The sequence below is a fragment of the Mycteria americana genome, chromosome 17, assembly GCF_035582795.1.
Source record: "Mycteria americana isolate JAX WOST 10 ecotype Jacksonville Zoo and Gardens chromosome 17, USCA_MyAme_1.0, whole genome shotgun sequence".
Classification (NCBI taxonomy): domain Eukaryota; kingdom Metazoa; phylum Chordata; class Aves; order Ciconiiformes; family Ciconiidae; genus Mycteria; species Mycteria americana.
In genome coordinates, this window is record NC_134381.1 from 7,249,894 (window position 1) to 7,274,253 (window position 24,360).

A 24,360-nucleotide genomic window follows, 5' to 3' on the forward strand; every position below is an offset into this window, starting at 1 on the left:
CTGTAACTCTGTGTGTGTGTTTAACACTTTAAAAATCCTAAAGGTGCTATGGTAAAACAATAAACTACATTTTAATTGGCTACGTTGGGGATTTCCTCTTCATTGTGCTGTATCTAGGGTCTTCTGGCCCTTATTTTGGAAAAGCAACCCCAGGCAGGGCCATTGGCGCAGGCAGCTACACTCCCGACCCTTTCCCTGTTCAGGGGATGGTGGCCTCTCCCTGCAGCCCAGGATAAATGCTGCAGTGCAGGCTGGCCTCCAGCCCTCGCTCCCGGGGCTCCTCCGCGAGGATACACAAAATAAGGGGGAAAGCGGCGAAGCTGCCGGTGTTTGGCGGCCCTGTCCCTTTCCTCGCCGCAGCCCCCCACCGGGAGTCGCCCCCGGCGGGACTCGAACCTCCGGTCCTGGCGCTCGGCGGGGAGGGGCAGGGCCCCGCCTGCCCGCCAGGGGGCAGCCGCCGCCATCATCGCCCGCCCGGCACAGGACGGGCAAGCAGCCTGCGGCGCCCCGGAAGCGGAAGGGCGGACTGGGGGTCAGCCCGTTGCCAGGCGCGGTGGAGCGGGTCGCCATGCAGCCGCGGGAGCTCCGCTGGGAGACTTTGGCGGCTCTGCGCACCTCCAGTAAGGGCCAGCTGAGCTACTGCCGGCACTGGCTCCAGGATGAGGTGAGGGCTCGTTCCCGGCGGGCGGCTGGGAGCCCCCGGGCCGCCGCCGCGGCTGCCGCTTTGCTCACAGGGGGTCTGCGTGTCCCGTGGGCGGCTGAGGGGAGCGGGGGAGAAATCCGTGGCTCGTCCCTCCGAGCGCTGCCCCAGCGCTGGTGCATCGACTCCTTGCCTCGTGAACAGTCCCTAGGGCTTGAAATACATAAATCGCCCTTGTGGTGTCTCTGCTGCCCGCTGCTCCTCGCCTGTCAGCGGCTGGGCCCCTCTGCTCCCCTTCCAGCAGGTCGGGTCACTAAATAGTGCAGGGTTTGGGGAGGAGGAGGTGTTACAGGAGAAGGTCCAAGCGTGGTGGTCTTGCTGTCCCGCAAAAGTAGAGGAGCCCAGAAAAAGTGTTGAACAGACAGCAGAAGAAATGGGTAAATGGGGTACTGAGCTGTGGTTGCTGACCTCTGCGTATGTTTTCAGTGTGTGTTTGTTAACGTTTTGTTGCTTTCTTGGTATGTTTCACGTTTACAGAAAATGTTTTCTTTCTAGGATATCCTGGAAGGATGTGTGTCTCCTCTTGTGCTGTCCCCTTATTCTGGCTGGGTCCTAGACAGAGTGATTGGGCAATCAGCCCAAGAAATTGCATCCTCCAGAAGTTCAACGCCTAAAGAATCTACTCCCCTCACGAACCGGTCATTTTCTCTGGAGAAGATCACGTCTGCTAGCCGCCAGTGCTCTTCACCACTTTCACCTACAGACCCAAGTGAAACAAAGGTAGCTCTCTGATTATAATCCATATGTGAGCAGCTGTGAGAAAAAATGTGCTAACTTGCTGCTGCAAATTGTCTGATAAAGGTTGGTTTGTACTCCGTTAATATGTGGGAAAAATGTGCTTAGGTTCAACTTTTTGTAGGATAGATAGGTGATGACAAAATTGGTATTAATAAGATTTTCATAGAATAAAGTTTCATAGTAGGCCAAAAGCAAACTCCCTTTTTCACCATAACTAAGGAAAATTTAGTCAGAGCTGTACAGTTATATGGATTAGCAGCATGGGATTCATCCATTTGGAGCGATAAGGTCACAGAGTAGCACCAGGCCTGTTGTAAGAGTCCATCAGTAACCCCCTTGGGTTCTCTGGAGTCTCTGAATGACTGAGATGTGTTATGGCTCTCTTTTACAAGGCAAAAGGGTGGGAAGCTGGGCAACGGGCAGTTAGTTGAGTTGTGGAGGTGATGAAATTGATGAAGCACCTGAAAAGAAAACAAATGTTCATTGCTATGCATTAAGTGATGATTTCACCACGTAACAATGATACTGAGCAGCAAAGTTTTGCATCATCTTGGCCCCATTTAGACTTAAGATATTGTGAGGAAAGCATCTTAATGAAGCAGCAAGATCTGATAAAGGTTATGAGAGACTCTGAAGACTCCTCCTGAAGAATGATTCAAAGTATAAACCTGTCTTGACTTCCAGTGTAACGTCTTCACTGAATGTAAAGAGAATGTGGGAAGTCCGTCTAGCCTTTCTGGGTGACAGTTAGCCTTCATGAATGTCCTATAGGCTCTTGGTATCTCTGCTCCCAATTTTAGTGATTGGGAAAAGTAATTATTCCAACCTCACATAAGTGCTGGAGAATACTCAAAATGGTGAGGCTACACTACTGCGGTATATAACTATGCTAAAAAATTGTCCTTCAGTTGACTCCTTTGTCTGTTTCTCTGCAAATAATGTGCAGTTTAGGAGACTTGATTTACCTGATTTCCTCCACGAGTTGCTTATACTGTATTCAGTCACTGATTTTGCTTATATGCTGACCATGCAGGGAAATGACGATCTTAGTCTGCTGGAAATGGATCAAGAAGTCTTTCCAGCAGTTCTGCCGTCTAGAGTTACAGAAGTTGAAGGCTGCATCCGGATGTATGAAGAGCTGCACAGGTTGAAAGGAAAGGTAAAAAAACCAACCAACCAACCAAAAACCTTGAGGGTGTATGTGAATCACAGGAGAGCTACATAACCAGATGTAACAGTGCTCTGGTAAAAGTAGCAGGACAGTAATTTATCCTAAACCTTAGAGAGTAAGGTTTAGGATAGCCCCAAGTAGACCATGTTGGCCCACTTTGGGCAATTTAATTTGTATATTCTTCCGTCCAAATTCTGGTGATTACTACATTGTGGTGCTTCTGGCACCTCTGCCATCTGCAGGAGGGGCTAAGGCAACGTCAGGAGCAGCAAGAGCAGATGGTGAGGGCAGTGTACGACCTGGCAAGTGAACAACTGAAGCGCTTTGATGAACTGAAGGAGCTAAAGCAGCATCAGGAGTTCCAAGATTTGCAAGAAGTAATGGAGAAGAGGTGAGATTAGCTCTGATTTTTAGTATCCTTAAAATATTATAGCATTTAATCAAAGTGAGGATTAATTCTTGTGCCTGACAATTCTATGCTAGTCATTTGTGCCTGAAAATGTCACCTGCTGCTTTTCTTACATTAACTATCCTGTTATTGTTTGTCTTTCAAAGTAAATCTCTGGCTACTGTTGAGGTTCCAATGGTTAGAAAAAGACTATATTTGTGACGGTTAAAGTTCCTTTAGTTTGGCTTATTTTAAAAGTAATTTGCAGTGTGTTTGTTTGTATTTTCTCTTGTGCATGTCTTGAATACAGTTTTTCTGTCTTTATGTGTATTGTAGCTCAAAGGAGGCTCAGGGTCAGCAAGAGAAGTTGAAGGAAGAACACCGACACAGAGCAAAGGTCTGAGACTTGTAAGAGTTGTCTTTCATAAAAGACCGTGACTACTTGGTGGGAACTGGAAAGACCAGTTGATTTATTTGTATTTATATGGCACCCCTGGAGTAAGAATGTATTTTCTGGTGCTGTCCTAGACACCTGCTGCATTGTTGTGGAAATGCAGTAAAGGCACATGCCTTTTAGGAGCAGGAAGGACTCGTAAAGCTAGAGTCATCAGACCAGGAAGGACCTGTAAAGCTGGAGTTATTTAAGTATTTTGCGTCTCTTGTGTTTTTTTCTCCCCAGGTATTAAACCTAAAACTGCGTGAGGCAGAGCAGCAGAGGCAACGTCAGGAAGAGCTGGAGCGTTTGCGTAAGGAAGAGGGCCAGGAAAGATTGCGTCGCCTGTATTCCATCCAGGAGGAAGTGCTACAGCTTAACCAGCAGATTGATCCCAATTATAGACACAAAGACTTGCCAAGAATCGATCTTTCTGCGTACAGTAATCGTGGCAACCAGATCTGTGGGCTGGTGTCAGGACTCATCCGCACCACAAGTGAGGTAGAGGCTCTAGAGTTGTTCTTAACTTTGGTTGTCATTCCTTCATAGAGCTTCCTGTAGTTGTCTTCAAAGGCAGCTTGTTATGAGGCCGTTAAATAAGATGTCACAGAAATGTCTTTAGATATTCGTCCTATAAAGCATCTAATTTAAAAGGAGAATTCTCTTCTATGGCACTTCAGCTGTTCTCTTGAAAATGGCTTATAAAAATGCATGAGGATTTCTACAGGAGAAAGATTGAATATTAAAATACTGTAAACTCTGTGATGCTGTAAAGTTCCTTTTTGAGACAACCATGGGAGCAGAGTGGTTCATAAATTGTTAAATACTGAACACATTATGATTCTCCTATACTCATAAGCCTTCTTGCAGTAACTAAGTTTCCTTGAAATTTTTTTTCTCTATGTAAAGGTGGGATACAAACCTTGAAAAATAAAATGCTATAATAAGGCTAATTCTCTGTTCCAGCTTGTCACAGCTGGCTTTCTGCAGAGAAAGCTGTAGGCTTTGCATTGGGGTTCCCTTATACTTGTCAAAGTGTGTTACTAATTTTTTTTGTCCAAGATCTTATGAGATCTAGTCATGGACTAACATTATTTACAAATGTTATGACTGATGTTACGTACAAATAAAGGAGAAAAAGGTATTTTCACTGAAAAGAATAAAATGTGTAGTTGGCTCCCAGATTATCTGAAGGCTAATGCGTCAAAGGCTCCTTGTTCTTGCCATTGATCTACAGATAGTGGAACAAAAGACTGATGCTATATTACCTCCTCTGTTTCTTGACAGAGGGGTTTCCCTACGCAAGTAGATGTGGCAAATACTGAACGAGCACTGCAGGAGATGCGAGGGTTGATATCCAGCATGCAGCAAGAAATCACTGCAGCTGTGGAAGAAAAAAGGAGGAGAGATGAAGAGGAAGAGAGACAGAAGCAGAAAGAGTTACTGAAAAAACAGCAGATGAAGGCTCAGACTCCTGCCCCTGCACAGCAGTCAGGTGGAAAGCAGCAGAAGGAAGGTTGGTTAGGTGCTTTTTTTTTTGCCCTTTCCCCACCCCCCCTCTCCCTTTCCCTCCTTACACACTCTTTTACTGTTAGGCTAAATACTACTTTGGAATCTTATTGTTGTGGTGAGATACCTTCTCATAGCCTTTACTTTTAGCACAACTAGCAAAATGGGTGTAGGACTGCTGGCAGCAAACTTTTGAAATTAAACTGATGCAGCATAAATTGACTGTAGTATCTGGAGCAAAACCTGCTCTTCCTAGACAGTATGCCATATACTGGAATATTAGAGAATAATATTGTGCCTTCTTGCGAGTGGAGGTGGGTCATGCATGATATGACAAAACGTACAAGGACAGACCACTGAAGTGGCTTCCTTCTTGAGAGTAAGTTAAGTCCAGATATCCTGCATATATAAGCTACTAAGCTGAAGAAGGAGGGCTCCTGTATAGCTTGCAAACTTGTAGTTCATTTATGAACATAGCTTTCTAAACTAAATTCTGGAAAAAAAGCACTCATGCAGCTGTTAATTCCTTGAAATTTTTTTTTAAAGTTTTCTTAAGGTCTTCTAGAGTTTTGGGTCTTTCTTAGTCTTCTACTGGTTTTTTTTTTATATCAGGACTTCAAGTTAAGGCAGAAGAAAGTACCATGCAGTGGTACCAGCGGCTTCAAGATGCTGCTGAGCAGTGCGTTGCTTCTTTCAGTGGAATCAGCAACTGCAAAGACAACAATGAGGTATGAGCATACTGCTGAAGAGCAATTATCTTAATTTCTAGGGCAAATAGGATGCTTTCATTTAAAAAAAAAAAATTCTAACTTAGTAGCCTCTGTTAACAGTCTGCTCTGTTAACTAACAGTCTGATAGTTTGATAACAAACTGTCATAGTTTACTCGTCTGTAAAGGTTGTTAAAGTTGTTTGTTTGTTTGTTTGTTCTGCAGGTTAAGAAGATAAAAACGGAATTGCAGAAAGCAGCTACGATCCCTGTGAGCCAGATCTCTAGAATAGCAGGTCAGAAAAGTGCCAATCCAACTGAACTGCCTTTTGCTGTAAAGATTTTAGTAGGACACAACATACCCAATGTTTCCATAATTATCCCTACAGCAGAAAGCTGGTGTGCATACAGTCCATGTCTTTGCAGCACAGTGTTTGCTTATGTTTTGAAGGTCTGTTGCTTCCCTCAGAGGCATCTTGCTTCATCATAATTAAGTTTCTTTAATCAGATGTAGCAAACAAGCAGTTTGAGATGCCTTGCCTTTCAGGATGTGGTCTAGTTTTTGTGAAGTTGATGTGATCTGGTTAAGACTTGTCTGCTGTTTCCTAATCTTCTCTCTCCATACATCCCTTATATATTTGCAGGCTCTCAGCTGAGAGAGATATTTGACAAGATCAATAACCTGCTCTCTGGAAAGTCTGTTCAGAGTGGAGGGCGATCTGTATCTGTGACTCAGCATCCACAGGCTCTGGATTTTGTTTATTACAAACTTGCAGAGAAATTTGTGGTGAGGAAATGTTCTCTTTATTGGGGTGTCAAAGATAGCTAGTGCTTTAAGAAGTTCTTTTGGACCCTGTCCTCTGTCTTCAACTACTAAGAACAAAATTACTAGCTGTTTAGCTTGCATGTATTAATGTTCGTATAGATTACAGAAAGTGCTTTTTGGATTAAAAAAAAAAGTGAAAGAACTTAGTTTCTCTTTCCCTCCACTCCTCTATTTTATCTCTTCTAGAAGGAAGAACTATTTTAAATTCCAGGCTTAAGTTACATATTCTGAACTAGTTAGGTACAGTGTTAGTGGAAAACAGGTTGATAGTTAATTTATGATCACAAAACTGTATATATGCTCAAAATCTTACATCTTGGCAGAATTGGGGGGGGGGAAGAGGGGGAAGCTAAGGCCCAAGAGGCAAACTTCTGTCCCTGCTGTGTAGTTAGCACCTCCCAAGAAATGAAGTGTCATTGTTTAAGTTGCTTTTTGAAGTTGGCAGTATTTTTTCCTAGTCTTTATTTGCTAAATTTGGGCTGTTTGAAACTTTCTTTTGTCCCTGCAGTGACAAATATATGCAAAAATTAGCCCATGGAGTAAAACTGTGACTGATTTGTAAACATTTGAAAATGACTGTTTGGAGTGAAAATATCTGTACAACCTTGCACTTTGTGCCTGCATTTGCTAACCTCTTTTTTCTGTCCTGAGCCAATGTTTATTGTCATCCTCTGTGGGAGCTGAGGACACAGGGCTTTATCAGCTTTTCTGTGGCTGGCTACATAGCCATGGAAACATTAGGAACCCTTAGTAAAGGCTAATTACACAAAAAAGAGGAATTTTTTTGTCTGAGAAATGGCTTGAAGGGGTGGGGACTGACTTCCTTTCCCCCCTCCAGAATCAAGGAGAAGAAGAAGTAGCTTCTCACCGTGATGCAGCTTTCCCAATTGCTGTGGTGGCCTCGGGAATCTGGGAAATACATCCTCGAGTTGGAGACCTCTTTTTAGCTCATCTGCACAAAAAGTGCCCCTATGCTGTGCCATTTTACCCTGCATTGAAAGAGGGGACTTCTATGGAAGAGTATCAGAGGTAAATTTATCACTGGACTTCTTCAGCATGAATCCTGCAAGGGTGAGGACTGTACTCTTCTGAGTGAACTCCACTTTTCCCCATCTCTGATTACGTAGGCACTGTGACGTGCTGGCATAGACTCTGGACATTCGCTCACAAGTGTGCAGCTCCCCTGACCCAGTTTCCCTGGAGGATTCTGGGTCTTTCGGCTTTGGAAGCACTCTTTTGTTGCTTCTTCCTCATCCTTCTCAAAGAACAGTTGATAGCCATAGCTTGATTCAAGCTGAAATATCCAGTACAGAACCTAAATATTCTACATGGTATGAAATAGTAGAACATATGATCCAGAGGATAATGATCAGCCTTTGCAATAATTCTTGTATGGTTTTGGCATATCCCTATTCTCAGTACAGTTGACTTAAAGTAAGCTGAGAACTGCAGGGACTCAAGTGAATGTGTTTTGCTGTAGTAATACTGGAACGTCTTCTCATACTTAGGATGCTTGGATATCAAGTTAAGGATTCTAAGATGGAAGAGCAAGATCATTTTCTTAAACGGATGTCAGGAATGATTCGTCTTTATGCTGCTCTCATTCAACTCCGGTGGCCTTATGGAAACAAACAAGGGGTATGGTGTATGGCATTATAATTGAACTTTGTTACTATCCCAGGAGTCTATTAAATGTATTGTAAACTTGCTTTGTAGTTAAGGTGTGCTGAACTTAAACCAGCGCATAACATATTGGAAGGGAGATGGTCATAACCATAATCAACAAAGCAATGCAAGCTAATTTGTAGTGTAGACCTTTATTTCCTTTCTTTATATTTCCATAATGATCAAGTTTTGTATTAGGCTATTGTAAAATATAAAGAAGAAAGTAAATCAGAAAACTGCCTGTTTTAATAATAGCATTTTGCAAGTCGTAAAACAAGTGGTGGGTAGCTTTTTTTGTTGCTTTATAGACACATCCTCATGGGCTGAACTATGGATGGCGCTGGCTTGCTCAGATGTTGAATATGGAGCCTCTGGCAGATGTGACAGCTACACTTCTTTTTGATTTTCTGGAGGTAAGTGATGTAGATTACTAATGATTAGAGAGATCGAAATTGGTGACAGTTTAGTTTCTGAAGGGATTGTTGTGGTGAGGTTCATTGTGATTTTTAACAGCAGGGGTTTTTTTAACTTGTGCTTATTCCTTCAGAAGGGAATGTGAATCTTTCTACATTCTTGCAAATATACCTTTGGAGCTGAATGATTTAAAAATGCAAGTTTTTACACATGCAGCTTCTGTTGTTGTATTTGGTTCCTTTAAAGTTCCTGGTATTTTAAAAATAGTTGCATGGTCCTATAAGAATAAGGTCTGCTAAGCACTTCGCATCAGCTCGTACAATGCAATGAGGTCCTGTGGCCTTTCCAGCTGAATTACTTCATAAAACAGGATGGGTTTTTCAGGTTGAAAAGGACAGAGCCTGATGTATATTAATCCTATATCCTAGGATATAGGGCTATGCTAAATAAGAGCCAGAGTTACAGGCTGAAGTCAGGGGAGACACTGTTGAACACAAGCAGCTTTTATGCTTATCAAATGCCTTCTAAAGAATTTTAAAAGTAGAAATAAGAAAGTAAAGTAGAAAGTGAAATACACCATGGGGATTCTGTTAGTAGTGGTGAAGTCTGAGGGATGTTTATCCTGTAAACTGACGGTATGAAGAAAGCTGATGAATCCACACTGCAGTAGTCAAGGTGGGGCAATGACCACAGTATGCCCTTAGCGAATGCTATTAGGGAAGGCTGTTATTTTTGGGAGACTGGAGTGAGAGGAAGAATAACGTAACATTGGTATCGGTGGCCACCACGCAGTCAACATGAAAAAAAGATCATTGTGCTAGCAGTAATGGCATTTAGAGGATTTGCCTGTTTTATTGTAGGTGTAGGTATATTTCTTTTAAATGTCTGGATAAAATGTTAAGTGGTTGATATTGAACGGGTTCATTGAAGTTGTCATGCTAGTCTGAAACCCAGTTCTGGAATCTGGTCTTTGTGGATTTCTGTACCATAGGTGTGTGGCAATGCTCTCATGAAACAGTACCAGGTTCAGTTCTGGAAAATGATGTTGCTGATCCGAGAAGACTATGTCCCAAGGTATGATATCTGTGGTTAGGAGTGTGAAATAATCCTTGTTTTTTACTTCGTGAGTGTTTGCTCTTAAATGACTTGTCCATCTTTTTCCAGTCTCTGCCATTCACCCCCACACCCACTTGTAAATCAAACCCAACTTTCTAAGTAGATTTTGAAACATGCTGTTATTTCTGCAGAATTGAAGCAATTACCAGCTCTGGACAGATGGGCTCTTTAATGCGTTTCAAGCAATTCTTGGAGGTAAAGCAGTTTTTTTTCAGTTTTCAAGTGTTTTGGTTTTGGGATTTTTTTTTTCCCCCCTTCATTTTGATATATGCATCCTTTTGATAATGAGGCTGGTGCTGCTTGCAGCATGCCTGATAGTCCAGACCCGTCACTATGACAAAACCTGTCTTTTATAACTTTTCAGTTACTGAATTACCTTAATGATAGCTGTTATGCCAAACATCTCACTTCTTTCTTACCTCACATCTAATTTTTCTCAGTGAAGATGTATTTTGATTATAAATGAAGTTCAGTGAGACTCACTGCAGTGAGAGAAGATGTACAGGTTGAGGAGGATTCTGCTGAGTCATTTCTGTAACAGCTACTTTTTATCAGTGGTTTGCTTGCTTTTATCTGTTGTCCTGATTAGACACATGAGGAAGTAGACACTTTGAACCGCTCTCTGTAGGGTTTGTTTAGCATTGTATTCTGCATCTTTCCGTTTTCTTTAAGAAAGCTTGCAAAACTGTAAAATACTTGATTATTTAAATTGTTTTGTGAATGTTGACTTAAATTATGATATTAAAATATGATAGCTTCAGAGTTTGTACTTTCATTTCAAAATTAATTTTGGTACATTTTATTATCAATGCTTTGAAATGTGTGCAGTAAGAGCTATCAAAATTCCTGAGAAGAGATGGCAAATCAAGAAACATATTTCTGTTTCCTTTGTTCATTGTCTTTCTCTCTCCACTAGAAATGTCTACAGCAGAAGGAAATTCCGTTACCAAAGGGCGCTCTGCAGTCTTCCTTTTGGAGATCATAAATCAGTTTATATTCCTTTCCCCCTGGATGTCAGTGCTTTCAGACCTGGCTTCCTGTTTACATGTAAAAGCAAAATAAATATATTTTGTATATAGAGAAACAAGGGGAAAATATTCCATCAACCTGTTAAATTCATCAAGATTTCCACTGGACAGAACAAACTAATGTTTAATTTGTTGCAAATAATTGGAAGTTATTCTTTGCTTTGGATTTTTATAAGTTTTTATATAGTAAATTATGAACAATTGAAGACTTTTCCTTCATATGTTTAAACGTGCAGAAGATGTTTTAAATCTAGTATCCTGATGACCTCTGGGCTTCAGAGATTAAAGACTCTTGGACTGAAAATTTGCACAGTGCTGTTCTGTTCATGGAAGTGAAAATACCTCACAGCTTTATGAAGTCTTAACAGACTAATCAACCTCAGAAACTTACCGCTAGAACTTTATTTTTGTATTTATTACATCTGTCTTTTATAACTCAATTTTAATTATGCTGACATACTTACATCCTGTTTGTCTCAACATCATCTTAAAACGCCAGTGAGATTGGTGAAGGCATCTGGCCTAGCAGCGTTGACACTTCCTTCTGTTGAATGTAACATCGCTCCAAGAGGCAGTACTCTCGATTTGAGAGAGCTAGACTCACTGTTTTAAAAGGTTTGCATGGATGATAGTAACTTCTTCGGGGAAGAGCAGAGTTCCTGAAACTACAGAAATTCTGTATCTGTTGTCCATCAGCTGGATGGAAGCTAATAATCCGTTTTCTTATTTAAAAAAAAAAAAAAGGTGGCAAAATGGTGCATTCATTCTAGCACTTTTGCTGACGTTCTGCCATCGTTTGAGGGGGAACTGGTATGCTTGGGTTACCTAAGGTGCATTTTATACGGGCTCTTTTTACATAAATGGATTTCTTCCTTATCAATGTTATGGTATTTTATGTATCAAGTACTGTAATACTTTTGTACCAATGGTGGATTATTCTGAGAATAATTCATTCTAGAAATCTGTTTAAATTAATATTAAAGTTTGATTTTTTTCTTTTAATCTGAAGCTGATGCAGTTTGTTTTTTCTATAGAAGAGGAACGGTCAAGATAATCTCCAGCCCCTTGGTGAATAGAGGAGATGGATAGTATGGGAGATCAGGGTGATGGGGGATCTGTCTGATTTATGGCGCACTCTCATTGAACTATTTTGGTGGCCTCTTAAGATGAGAAAATTTGCTTCTGAGTTCTAGCAGGTAGTGTGTTATTTTTGCAATATACTGTTGCAAGTTGAAATTACTATTATTTTTACCAGATTGGGTTTTGTTATTCCTAGAGGCGTCATAATTTGAAGGTGTAGGCAGTGGAGTTGAGGCCATATGAGAATCTGAATTTTATTTTTATATAGCTCTTGAGGTTTCTGAGAAAAGGTTGTAACATGTACTTTAGAATTCAGGCCTTTAAAACCTTTAACCTTGACTTGAAAATTGACTGGTAAATAAATTCTTATTTGGTGTATGTACTTTGTAAACTGACTCTGGAATTCTTTAGACTGGTGTTACTGGTGATTGTTCTGGGATGCTGGAAATCTCCTTCCGGTATCCTTTTACCGGATAACACTGATGTAATACAACTTTCATTAGTATACTTGAAAATGCTCAGGTTTTTTTATACTGCGTGGAGGTCTTGTAATTACATCTTGCGTACCTACAGTTATGTTGGAGACTCACTTTGCTGAGATGGTAATTGGTACTGTCTGTTAGAAAAGGTTCGCCTGTGCCAAAACACAGGGAGTGATTTGATGGTATATATAGGATACAATAGCTTGCTGCTTTTTTGCTGACAGATACTAAGGCTTTCTAACATTTTGCGGGGCGGAATGTAAGTCTGTGTTTTTATAAATAACAAACATGGTATCCTTTTCTGCCTCAGTAAAGGGCATCCAGATACTTACATTCTATTTAAAAAACCACTAATAAGAATTTTAATTGAATAATGAGTGCACTTCAAAAGAATCATAATAAATCAATATTTATTTTTAGATGTAGCTTAAGTTTGCAGCTACTGCTTGAACTGATGGCTGACTTGTATTATGCTATTCTGTTTCTTGTCATTTTAGCAGTTTTGAATGTTAGCCATTTTGGTGTTACGAAGATGCGGTGCTAATAAGGTCTTATGCATGTACTCGTGGTATTTTCGTGTGCATAGTCATATCAAATACAACAAAGGAGAGCATCTCAGATGTGAAAATACCATGCATTCAGGATGAGATGCATTAAAATGGCTGTGAGTCATACTCTGCCTTGGAGACAGCAGTTCCAGGCAGTCCTACGGGTTGCGATGCAATGTCACTGCCAGTGTGCTTTTTCCATTTAAGTACTTTTTTTATAAAAGAGAGTGTTATTAATTCAAAATCACTCAAACCCACTCACTACTTTGATCCCATAAAGTTCTTGCTGCCTTACCAGGCCTCTTAAAAAAAAAAAAAAAAATCGAGTAGAATTTCTTTGCCATGTCTATTTTAAACATCTAGTTTATACTAAAGTCTCATTTTCTTTTGAACTTATGCATCAGCTTTTCAGAAATAGATTTCTCTTGACAAGTGTTTGCAGTCTTTTGATGTGCTGTCCTTGCCAGGCTTCTTTGTGATTTGACACTGCACGCTGCTTCAAAAGGACAGCCTTACCCATACGTGTTTTTAATAATGTAAAACTAATGAGGCTCCTGCTTTGAGTCTGGCTGCTTGATTTAAACTGTAAAACCTGTCACCTATCCTCTGCGTTGTGCCGCCGCAGCAGCTCGGCCTTCAAGAGCCCTAACTGCCCCTGGCTGAGGAGAAGGGGGCAGAAAACCCAGCTGCCGCCATGCTGCACGGACATTTTAATCGATTCCCAGGGTAATCTTGTATTTTTTTCCTGTCCGAGGCTGGCCACTGCAGGGCGGTGAGGCAACGGCCGAAGGCCCAACGCCCCGTCACTGCTGAGGGGGGACTACCGCCCTGCGCCCACCCCGCGGCACCCTGCCCCGCTTCTCGGCTCTTTCCGGAATCGCTCGGCACTTTCCGGAACCCCTCGGCTCGCTCCGGCTCTCCCCGCATGCGCCGCTCCCGCAGTTCGCCTGCTGAGCTCAGGTGGGTGGGGCCCTTCCCTCGCCCCCGGCTCCCGATTCTTTCCGAAGCCCTTCGGCCCTTTCCGCCGTCCGGGAGACCGTTCTGCGGCGCTGACGTCATCTCCGGGCCGCCTTATAAAAAGGCGGGCGCAGGCAGCGCGCGGCGTCCGTGGCGGAGGGCGCGGAGCTGGCGGGGGAGAGCTGCGCACCGAGCCGGTGAGGCGGCGGGCGGGGGGGTGACGCGCTCGCTGCGGGGGCCGCGCTCGCCTTCATCCGACCCCACTCGGGCAGATAGAGGGCTCCCCCCACCCACCCCACCCCACCCGCTCCGCCTTCCGCCGCTGCGGGGACAGGTGTATGGGTGCGCGCTCCCCTCAGCCGCGGGGGAAGGCTGAGGCCGGCCCTGCCTCCGGGGACTCCCCGCGGCGCCTCGGCTGCCGCTCGCTCTCGCCCTCCCCGGCGGCCGCGGCTGCTGCCGTGGGGTTTTCTTATCGCGGGCAGCCGCGGCCGCAGAGCCGGGCCGCGCTGGCGCCCGGGGTCTCTCCGCGGCCCTCGGGGGAGGGGAGGGAAGGGCGGGGGAGCAGCCCGCGGCGCGGATAAAGGGCAGGCGGGCAAGGAGCGGCGGGATCCGCCCTGGGCAGCCTCGACCCGTGGCAGGAATTTCATTCAGCGCCCTGGGGAGGGGATAAACAGGCGAGTAAATAACAGTGACAGCGGATCTCCGTCCCTACGGGCAGAGCGGGAGGCCCCCGCCTTGCCCGCCCTTCCCTTCGCCCCTGTCCGGTAAGGTTTGCGGTAGAACCCTGCCTCCCCCCACCGAGGAGAAATCCCGGGGAGGAGATGGAGAACCTGGCGCTCTGCGGTAACCCGACGGAGGGGATTCATTGCACAGCAATGGCTTCCCTCAGCTCCCACCAGCCCAGCCCTGTCCAAGGTCAGGAGATGCAGCAAAGAGTGCGTGTAAGGGGAGAGAAGAAAAGGGAGCGATCGAGGGGCTGGGTGTTTCAGTGATGGCTGGAGAACCCTTTCCTCAAGGAGATAGCTAGCTGTGCGAAATGACGAACACGTAAATAGCTTGCACAACAGAGTTGTCCAGCCAAGCAGGAAGACGTTTAAAAGAAATCCTCCCAACCTGTGTTCCTTTCATATATGTGTCCTTTTGGTATATAGGTCAAGCAGTACGGTTTCCTTCATAAAAGAATCAGGATTTGTTCCTCCCCGATTAACTTTTTCTTTTAAATTGAACGTAAATCAAAGTAATGACAGTCATTTTTTTCTCAATTCATTGCCCACATACACCTCATCTGGTTACAATGATATAAATCTGTATTGCTAAATTGTAAATACGTACCAATAGGGTAATCATTTGTCCTGATATTTAAGGAAAGGGATAAGCAATTATCACTATGTTTTTTCAGCAGGTCTGTGTTGGCTGTTTAAGACTTTTAGTAGCTATTTTATCATAAAACAGCTACGTGTTCCAGTCTAAAATGTACGTGACTATTGAGCAGTCTTTCATACATATTTAAATAGGTTCTGAAGAGCAGTTGTCTGGAGATGGCGAATGAACACATTAGGGAAAAAAAAAAAACCTCAGCCCAAAATGGTTCTGTATCTTTCTGGAAAAAAAAAAATCCATTTTCTTTTGGCATTTTGTTTTCAGCAAAGTGCCAGAAGATTCCAATGACTGTATTCACTGAAAGGCTTTGGTCAGGGATTCAGATTTGTTCAAAACAAATATTAAATCCCACTGTGTGATTTTTATGCATTTAAATGCAACTGGCAATGAGTTCTTCCATGAAATCTTCATTTGTCCTTATTTGTAAATTGTGCAGAGAAAATAACGAACAAAAGATTGAAAATGGGATGCTTTCTGCTACATTGTATGCAGGATCTGTAGTAATGGAATTGTTAAGCTGTGGAAAATACTTGAACCAAGATAGCAGGTTACATTGTTCACAAGAATTAATTTATTTCCATTGCTGTTGGAAAAAAAAATACCATACGTATTGGTCGGATTGAAATAGAAATTTTATTTTTAAATCAGATTTAGATGTTATGCTTCTATGAGATCCATAGTTGATGAAGTTAGCAAACATATTTGTGGTTGGGTTTTTTTAATAAGAAAAAAAAGATGGCAACAGTAACAAAAATGTTGAATGTCAAAGACTGTCTTTTAAGCGTGTTTTACACATTTTTCTCCTCTACAGCAGAAAGGTAGGAGAAGCCTTAAATCTCTCGAGACAGGGTGGTAACCTCTTGGTGTGAAATTCCTATTTCTCAACTATTACATTTATAACTAACCTTAGTAATTTAATGCAAATAACTTAGTATCTTTGCTGCCTTATTTTTGTCTACTTAATGTATTTATGGGGTTGTAATTGTTTTATTCATAAATACATTGCTTTTTTGGGGACAATTAATTGCTTCCCCTGTATTGGAGGAAATAATACGAATTCCTCCCTTTTCTCCGCTGCATGTTAGTATAGCGTGGGAGTTTGTTTTTTCCATTTGTCCCTGGAGTGTAGGCAGCAGAAAAATGGGGTGGAGCAGACTGCAGATGCCGGTGATGGAGATTGCCAAGCGTAGTCCGGCATTGTGCTCCCATAGCTGACCATGGATCAAATAGATTGGCAAGCTGCCTTCTTGCTGCTGCAACTGATACGCATTAAGCTATGCAAATGCCACGAGAGATATGCACTAGCTTCAGCAGGCACAAAGGCATGTAACTGCAGTTGTCCATGAACTGCTTCAGGGACTGCAGCGTACTCATGGGGAAAATGTAGGGTTAGGGAGGCAAGGAAATTTTCAGCTAAAAATTCAGTGGGTTAGATACACTTAAGAGCTGTGTAATTAGCTATCTCAAAAAATACCTTCTGTTGCAACTGCTACTTGCCCATTTTTTACTGTGGTAATTGACAGTAAACATCTTTGTAGATATTTATATTCAAAACCTTCTTACTGAGTGTCTTTAAGTTAAGCCACCCCACTTGATTACTCTGTAGCAAGAAGCGTCATTTGCCAAGTCCAGATAACTTCCTTTACTTTCTGTTTTGACCTTCAGATTATGGTAGTGGGTTTTTTTAACTAACTGGAAGGGTTAGTGCCTGTCAAAGTAATGAAGTTTTCCTGTTGATATTTGTGACCTTTTTTGCATGGCAGGTCTGTTGCTCATGATAGCTTGCGTAACAATAAGGCCAAATTGTTGTATGTGCCAAGGAACCAAAAGGAAAGTATGAAATGTGTACTGTGATGGAATATGTACTTAAAAAAAAAAAAATTAAGCCATGTCCTTATGCTAGTCATTAGTTGAATGTTATCTTGATTTCCCCCTCCCTTTTAGACTCTCCATTCCTCCATCATGTTGTCATCGTTCCGTAAAGTCAAAGTCCAGGTATTTTTACGTAATGCATGAAGTGTCAGCACCATACTTGCCTGCCTCTATTGCAATGACCTATTTGTAACAAAAAGCCATTCATGTGAGAGTTTGTTCTGTATAGCAAGTGCTTTATTTGTACTTCAGTGTTGAGTCTGATCTGCCTTTCCTTTAATACTTTGAATTTCTTAATTTCTGTCTGATGCATGATGTGTGAACATTTTATAGTTATAGTTCAGTATGGTCGGCTTTGGTGTGGATTAATCTTCTAAGAGATTTTTGTTTTAAAAAGCACTTGAGCAGTATCTTTTTCACTTACAGCATCTAAAAATCAACCAGGATAAGATTTACATTGTTGAACATGATGCATTTGAAGTGGGTTTTGGTTCCTCTTCCATCCACTTGCACAAATTTATCATCCTTGTATTGTTGTGGTGTAACTGTTTATACATCTGTGTCCTTTTCTGTTCAGTAATGGTAAAATAAATAGGATGTAGGGACTAAACTTCAGCTGGGTAACACAAGCAACTAGATTTTGTTTGGAAAGGATAGTAAGGTAAATGTTTATACTACAATTAGAATGACAATGGAAAGATAACAAATGGGAATGGAAAATGCTGGGGTTCATTATATAAGATCACGTTACCTGTAAACTTTGCGTTTCTGCAATGCAGTCAAGGTAATTTGCTTTCTCGGGAGTCCAGAGCACAGTCCTTGCCAGAGCTGCATAGTTTTATCAAAGGTCTGTGGTGATATTAAAAACAAAGCAAAGCCAAAAAACCCCTTGTACTTAAAGGCATCAAATTCAGATATGCAATTCAACTGCTCTTATTTGAATAGTGGTATTGAATAGTAAAATTTTAAGACTAAATGCCTAAAAAAGAACAGGTCTTTAATAGTCTTCTGTATTTCAAAAGTGCATAGTTAAGGCTGTGCACAAACCCTGTGATCAGCCTAAATCACTAGCTTTGCAGCTTGCTTTAGTTCAAACATAATTTACCTTTCTTTTTTCTTCTAATGCTACCGTTTTTTGTGTCCCTGTGATACCTACTTAAATTTTGGGGCTTATTTGAATTTTACCTGCGCTGCGGTTAGTCTGTATGAGACTACAGCATTAAGCAGCGACTTCAACCCATCTTGGGTTTTTGTACTGCAGCACTTGACTTATTTTTCTGGCTTGGGATTTGTAGAGGTTTGAGGCTGTAGGTGACCCTTCCTTAACAGTAACCGGGAGTATTTGCGCACAGGCTTCTGCTGCACATAGTCTACCCTTAAAATGTCTTTATTTTGTAGATTTAAGTTCATAACAAACCAAATGACTGGGCATTAATTTTGTGTTTTAAATCCCTAGTTAAGGGTATATATGACGTGACATCCTTCAGTTACTTCTTTGTACCACAATATGCTCATGCAATTCCCTCCATAGGAGCAGGAGCCAGTGCTGTGCATACTTTTCAGAAGGATTCTCTTTTATTTACCTGCAGCGCTAGTATGTACTAACCTAGCACTAAACTAAACTAGGCAGTTGTGGTGTTTGTGTGTTTGAGATATACATAGTGGCTTACTTATTCCCTAGCGTTTTGAGGAAGCTGTGAGCAGAAGAAATGAAAGTTGGGAAAGTGTACGTTATTTTTTTTTTTAGCTCTGTCCTTTCTTTTTGAAGGTTATTTTCACATCCAATATTAGAATTAAATTTTTTTTGCTTAAAGAAGAAAGATCAGCAATCCATTCCCGTCCCCCAAGAGGGAGGCAGGAGGGAGTAGCCAATATCAGTTAAACATTGTTTTGACAAGACTTATGATGTGTGATATTGATGAATGCAAAAAAAATACATCAAGCTGCTCATGTGTGCGTACTTGGGAAGCAGGGAGTGTTTTGACAGGGAAAGTACTCCTATTACAGGCTATGACTAGGGTCATGTATGCTGAATGTATGTAACGCACATCAGGACTTGTCTTAAGAGAAAGTCATTGTTTTACTACATCTTAAGATAGTGATCTTTATATACGGATATCTCATTGCTTTTCAGGCAAAGGAGTTTAATTCTTTAAGCTTCATGTAATTGTTTTTAAAAAATACGCTAACATCTTCTGTACAGTGCTGAATATATTTTACATTCAAGTTTTTAAATCCCCAAAAACATGTTTTGGTAAGGGAAATGCTGACAGCTCTTATGCGTGTCTGCCCTGGTGGCACCGCTGTAATTCCTGTTTAACCCACCTCGATACTGCTGTTTCCCGAACTGAATGATATTGCTGACATCATTGTTGTTGCACTGCAGTGTCTATAAATATCTGCAATTGTATAGTCCCATGCAAATTTTAGTGTACCCTTATGTATAATTTGTATCGCCTGGGGAAGGCTAATCATTTTAGATTGAAGGATGAGAGTAATAAGTTTGTTTTGGTTTGGGGTTTTTTTTGTCTTAAATTAACTTCTTTTTGTTGGCTTTTTTTTTTTAAGTGCCACCACAATGGTACAGTGTGAAGAAACATTTCTGATTTTTTTTTTTTTTTTTTTTTTTAACTTAGACTTAAGCTGACGAGTGGCTTTCTAAAGTTAGTCTTACAGCGTAAAAGTACACCAGCAAATGCCTTCAGGACAGTTCAGATCTGCTGGTTTGGGGACGTCGTTGCGATGACGTCTGCCTTGACTGTCTGGAAGGCCAAGGCTCTGGGCGGGAGCCGGCCGGTGCCATTCCTCCTGCCCGCACCGCCTGGAAGGTTCGCTCTGCCTGACCTTATCAGCCGGCACAGGCAGCGCTGGGAGGGGCCGGAGGCAGCAGCGATGTGGGAATGTTGTCTCTGCCCAAGCACTGGGGACAAGGCCAGTTATCTGGGGTCAGGCTGGGCATTCGTGTACATCCCAATATGAGCTGTGTTTTTCACGTTAAAAACATAAAGCGCAACTTGTTGGTGGTTCTTGTGCTAGGGGTGCAGAAGTGTATCATAGACGCTTTTGAATGATGTAGCTGAACCAGGAAGGTTTAGAAACGTCCTGGAGAACTGCTTTGTATTCAAGGGGGTACTGCAGTTCGAGCATGAAAACGTCGGAGGTAAACTGCATCATTCTGCAGCATCGATGACTTTTGAGTTCAGAGCTCCCTGGTGACTGCTGATTGCGCTCTGGCAGAGCACAGACTTGCTGACGTCAGCTGATCTGCTGCAGGAAAGAACAGTCTATTATTGCTAGACCAAAGCACTTCTTTTACAATTGACTAGCTCGACTTACTGTAGTTATAAAAGGAGCCTTTCTTTTAATGAATTCCAGCAAAAAGATGAGCCAGACTGCAGGACTTGTGTGGTGAGAGGCAAACCAGCTACCAGGCTAAATTACAGGAGGTCTCCTAGTTGTTTTTTTAAAATGTAAAAATAATTTAAATGATAATTTAAATAATTTAATTATTTGCATAATTTAATAATTTAAATTATTTAAAGTTATTTAAAATCACTTGGACTGTGGAGGTTATTTCTAATACTGAAATATAAGTTGACAGCAAAAAGACTGTACAGTGTCCCAAAGACTAACCAGGATTTCATTTTCTCCCGGTAATGCTCATAACCAGAATAAGCAGAGAGACAGGCTACAGTTGTGCAGTACATTCAGACTAACTGCCACTTTGTTATTCCTGAACACAATTCAGTTTAAAAGAAGTGTTGTCAGAATTCAAACGCAGCGTGACAATGCAGGAAAGGAATTTTTTAGCCATAACTTGCTCTCCTGGAGGGAAAAGGCTGTTTGAAAGAGCGCTTGAAAAAACAGCTGCTTTCTCAGGGAAACATATCTGTGGTTGAGCTCAAGTTATGTTCAGGGTTTTGATCTTTTAATACTCAGATACACTAATCAAGTGGAGCCTTTGGTACCGCTGCCAGATGAAACCTGGACTTCGTTTATATAATACAGTCTACACAGACTGGGTTGTTGTTTTTTTTCCTTGCCATCTTGACAATAATCAATGAAATGCCCAGGCCTGGAGAAGAAAGCAAAACTGAATTTTCCTTCCTTCCTTAAACTGCCGCAATGCAGTTGGGGCTCAGAGTTCATGGGAGTAACGACTGCTGCTGAAATGGCTGTCCTCTTGCAGGGTGGGACTGTTGGAAGAGAGCTCGGGAATGTGTGAATTCGCCCCCATATGTTCCTTTCTGTCAGATGGTCCCTTTAGAAGTGCTTGGAAACCAAACAGAAAACACGGCCATATAGATCGCTTTCCAACCTGTGGAGTTTTTCATACGATTATGCAAGATACGTGTCTAATTAAAGCATGCGGCTAACTAATGACTAAATATCAATTTAATATTTAAAGCTGTATTTTAAGAGATTGCCCGAGTCTTTTTAGTATGCAGTTGTAGGCTGGGTTTCTTCCCTATCTTTGATAGGATTGATGGGAAGTACATTCAGCTTGATGCTTACAGAATTTATAATAAAAGCATTAAGTGAGCTATACATGTAAACACTTGTACATCAAGACATTAATTGCATAATTGTTCAAGCACGGAGTGTTTGTTGCAACACCTTCTTGATATGCAGAGTTGTCAAATAAGTGGGTAAATGTCCAAACTCCAATGACAATAATGATACTACTTTTTAAATTTGTGTTACAGTTCTGTTCTAATGCACAGATCTCTTACTGAAAATCAAATTGCTTTCTGAAAGTTTAGGAACTGAAAATTAAAGGTTATCCCAATTTTAATAGAAAGGAGATAAAGCAGAACAGTAGTCAGTTCTTTGCTGTCTGTGGTAACAATAACAGGTTTTAGTACCTAAAGCAATGCGCGAGGATTTTCAGTCGAAGTGATCAGAGCAAGATCGCTAGTTATATGAAATGCTCCTTTACTTGTTTATGGTCAGGTCTGTGAAGCAGTGTGAGCCTCTGTATTGGCTTTTTAAAGGTTATGTTGGGAGTAGCAGGGTGGGTTTGTAACTTTTTTTTTTTTTAATTGCCCCAGAGAACAGAGAGGAGAGGAGTCACACATACACGGGGTGTGTGTGTGTATATATATGTATAGTATATAGATAGGTCTATATACATATTTATGTGGACCAGTTAGCTGTTGTTTGAAGAATAGTAATAGTCTTACTTTAGTTTATCTATATTGAGTATTTTAAATAAAATGTTTCCAGATTTTATATGTTGTACAAGAAACATTTTATGTCTATATGTCTACATATATGTGCGCAGAAACACATTTTTAACATTTGTATTAGATACTTGCATGCTACAGTTTGAGATGATGTAGCCTTTATATGATTGCAGCCATATTTTTCCAAAACAAGTAGATGTTAAATGTCTTTGTAAATACTCGTTTCCCATTATTTTCTGCTAGAAGTGTGCTTTTATTTATTTATATGTATAATATTTATATTTTATATACATACCTGCACACACAGAGTAAGACTGTAAGTAAACCATGTGTGAGTTTAAAAAAGCAGGCTTTTCTTTCATGGATCTTCTCCTCTCCTACCTTTGTTTTATAATACAAAATGTATTTTTTTTGGCTTTCAGAAAATGGATCCGAGTGGTGTAAAAGTGTTGGAAACAGCAGAAGATATCCAAGAAAGGCGTCAACAAGTTTTGGACCGTTACCACAGGTTCAAGGAACTATCTTCTCTAAGGCGCCAAAAACTTGAAGATTCCTATCGATTCCAGTTTTTCCAGCGAGATGCAGATGAGCTTGAAAAATGGATCCAAGAGAAACTGCAGATAGCATCTGATGAAAATTACAAAGACCCAAGCAATTTACAGGCAAGTCCTCCTGCCATTTTATGTTCCTGTACTATTAATATTAGGGCATACCAGGTCAATGTGGATAGAACAAATCCATAAATGTAACTTGATCTGAGAGTGGTGAAGAAAGGTGGATGCAAATACCTGCAGCCTTGCAAAGTGTTCTTCAAAAGACTGGTTTCTTTGCTGATATAATTGGAATATTTCTAATAATGCATTAGATGCTAAATCAGCATAGAAAAAGTTACACAGTGCAATGTAGTGTAAAACCAGCTTTGTTTAATCCTAGAATTTGTTGGACACTTTGGCTCTGTAAATAAACGTGAATTAACTCTTATTGCTGCCACAAAAAAAGGTATTTGTAGAAAATTAACTTGTGTGGGTGGAACTAGCTGATGGGTTCTCAGATGTTTGAACACTCTGGTGTACAAGAGTAAACACAATAATGCAATAACTAAAATTGGGATTTTTGAATCCACCCATGAAACATATGGTACAGCTATGATTTCAACTGTGCTATTTTATTGTTTGTTTGTCGCTACTGAATATGCATTAAAAACACTAAAAATCTTGATGCTGGGAAATGTGGAGGAGGGCTGTGCACCAAATCTCAGTCACGTTCTTTGATGATTTACTTGTAGGGGAAGCTGCAGAAGCACCAAGCCTTTGAAGCTGAGGTGCAGGCCAATTCAGGGGCTATCGTTAAACTGGATGAGACTGGAAATCAGATGATTAATGAAGGCCATTTTGCATCTGAAACCATAAGAGTGAGTTTTAAAACTCCCCCCCCCCCCCCCCCCCAACAGGCTTTTCCTTAAACACTTTGTGCAGATTGCACGGATAACTCTCTATTCCAAAACACTTTTTAAAATTCTACAGGCATTTGATTAGTGAAATCACAAGAGAGTTTGTATTTGTAAAGCTTACAGATTTACAGATATTTTTCTCTTTCATGAGTACCCAGCTCATATCTTTTCTTGGACCCAGTTCTGAGGTGAACTGTCTGCCAGTGGAGTCCAGGAACTTGGACTGGAAAATCATCGGTAATTCAAAGATTGCTGAAAGTCACAAGGCAAATGATTAATTATACTCTGGTTCTTCCCAAAATGACACAATATCAAGAAGCAGCAAATTAACATCCCTGACACCAGGCATTGTGGACCACTCATTTTTTTGCTTATATATAGCATTTTAATTTTCTGCAATAATAATTATACACAAGCAACCATACCAGTAAACTTCAGACATGTCATTTCTACGTGCTCTGGCTCAGATCAGGTCTCTGGTGATCTTTACTTTCTGGTTAAGTTGTACTGGCCATACATTCAAATCTGTTTGAATTGGCGTTCCACGGCTTTTTCTGTGAACTCCAAGTACAGTGCTCTGTCTGCTCTGTTTATCTGGCAGCGAACATCTCTTAGGACAGCTGCTTCCCCAATAACAAGCAGTAAGCTTTCTTCAAATCCTTTTCTGAGATCTACTGTTATTTTTGTCTTTCTCTCTAAATCTCCCAACC

General features: G+C 41.3%; 2 protein-coding genes across 8 annotated transcripts in view; both read left to right on the forward strand.

Moving 5' to 3' along the window:
- Positions 1-519: 519 nt before the first annotated feature.
- Positions 520-11,672, forward strand: GLE1 (GLE1 RNA export mediator). Its single transcript, XM_075519703.1, has 16 exons — positions 520-664; positions 1,196-1,420; positions 2,472-2,597; positions 2,852-3,000; positions 3,334-3,394; positions 3,677-3,931; positions 4,718-4,946; positions 5,552-5,667; positions 5,873-5,942; positions 6,291-6,433; positions 7,311-7,501; positions 7,981-8,110; positions 8,446-8,550; positions 9,543-9,625; positions 9,799-9,862; positions 10,584-11,672. The coding sequence occupies exons 1-16, from the start codon at positions 569-571 to the stop codon at positions 10,650-10,652; spliced, it is 2,112 nt and encodes a 703-aa protein (XP_075375818.1). The 5' UTR covers positions 520-568; the 3' UTR covers positions 10,653-11,672.
- A 2,130-nt stretch (positions 11,673-13,802) lies between these two features.
- SPTAN1 (spectrin alpha, non-erythrocytic 1) overlaps positions 13,803-24,360 on the forward strand; it is a 53,266-nt gene continuing 42,708 nt past the window's right edge. For 2 of the 7 annotated variants that reach the window (XM_075519727.1, XM_075519725.1), the window contains exons 1-4: positions 13,889-13,959; positions 17,087-17,137; positions 22,623-22,862; positions 23,486-23,611. In XM_075519727.1, the coding sequence (XP_075375842.1) occupies positions 17,105-17,137; positions 22,623-22,862; positions 23,486-23,611 (399 nt within the window). In that variant the 5' untranslated portion in view covers positions 13,889-13,959; positions 17,087-17,104. Of the gene's footprint in view, positions 13,960-17,086; positions 17,138-22,622; positions 22,863-23,485; positions 23,612-24,360 lie in introns of all 7 variants that reach the window. The other 5 variants (XM_075519726.1, XM_075519729.1, XM_075519723.1 and 2 more) reach the window with 4 other exon arrangements.

Coding starts and splice junctions, on each gene's coding strand:
- GLE1 (XM_075519703.1), top strand. CDS start 569: ATGCAGCCGCGGGAGCTCCGCTGGGAGACTTTGGCGGCTCTGCGCACC. Junction 665..1,195: donor GGCACTGGCTCCAGGATGAG/GTGAGGGCTCGT, acceptor TTTTCTTTCTAG/GATATCCTGGAAGGATGTGT. Junction 1,421..2,471: donor CAGACCCAAGTGAAACAAAG/GTAGCTCTCTGA, acceptor CTGACCATGCAG/GGAAATGACGATCTTAGTCT.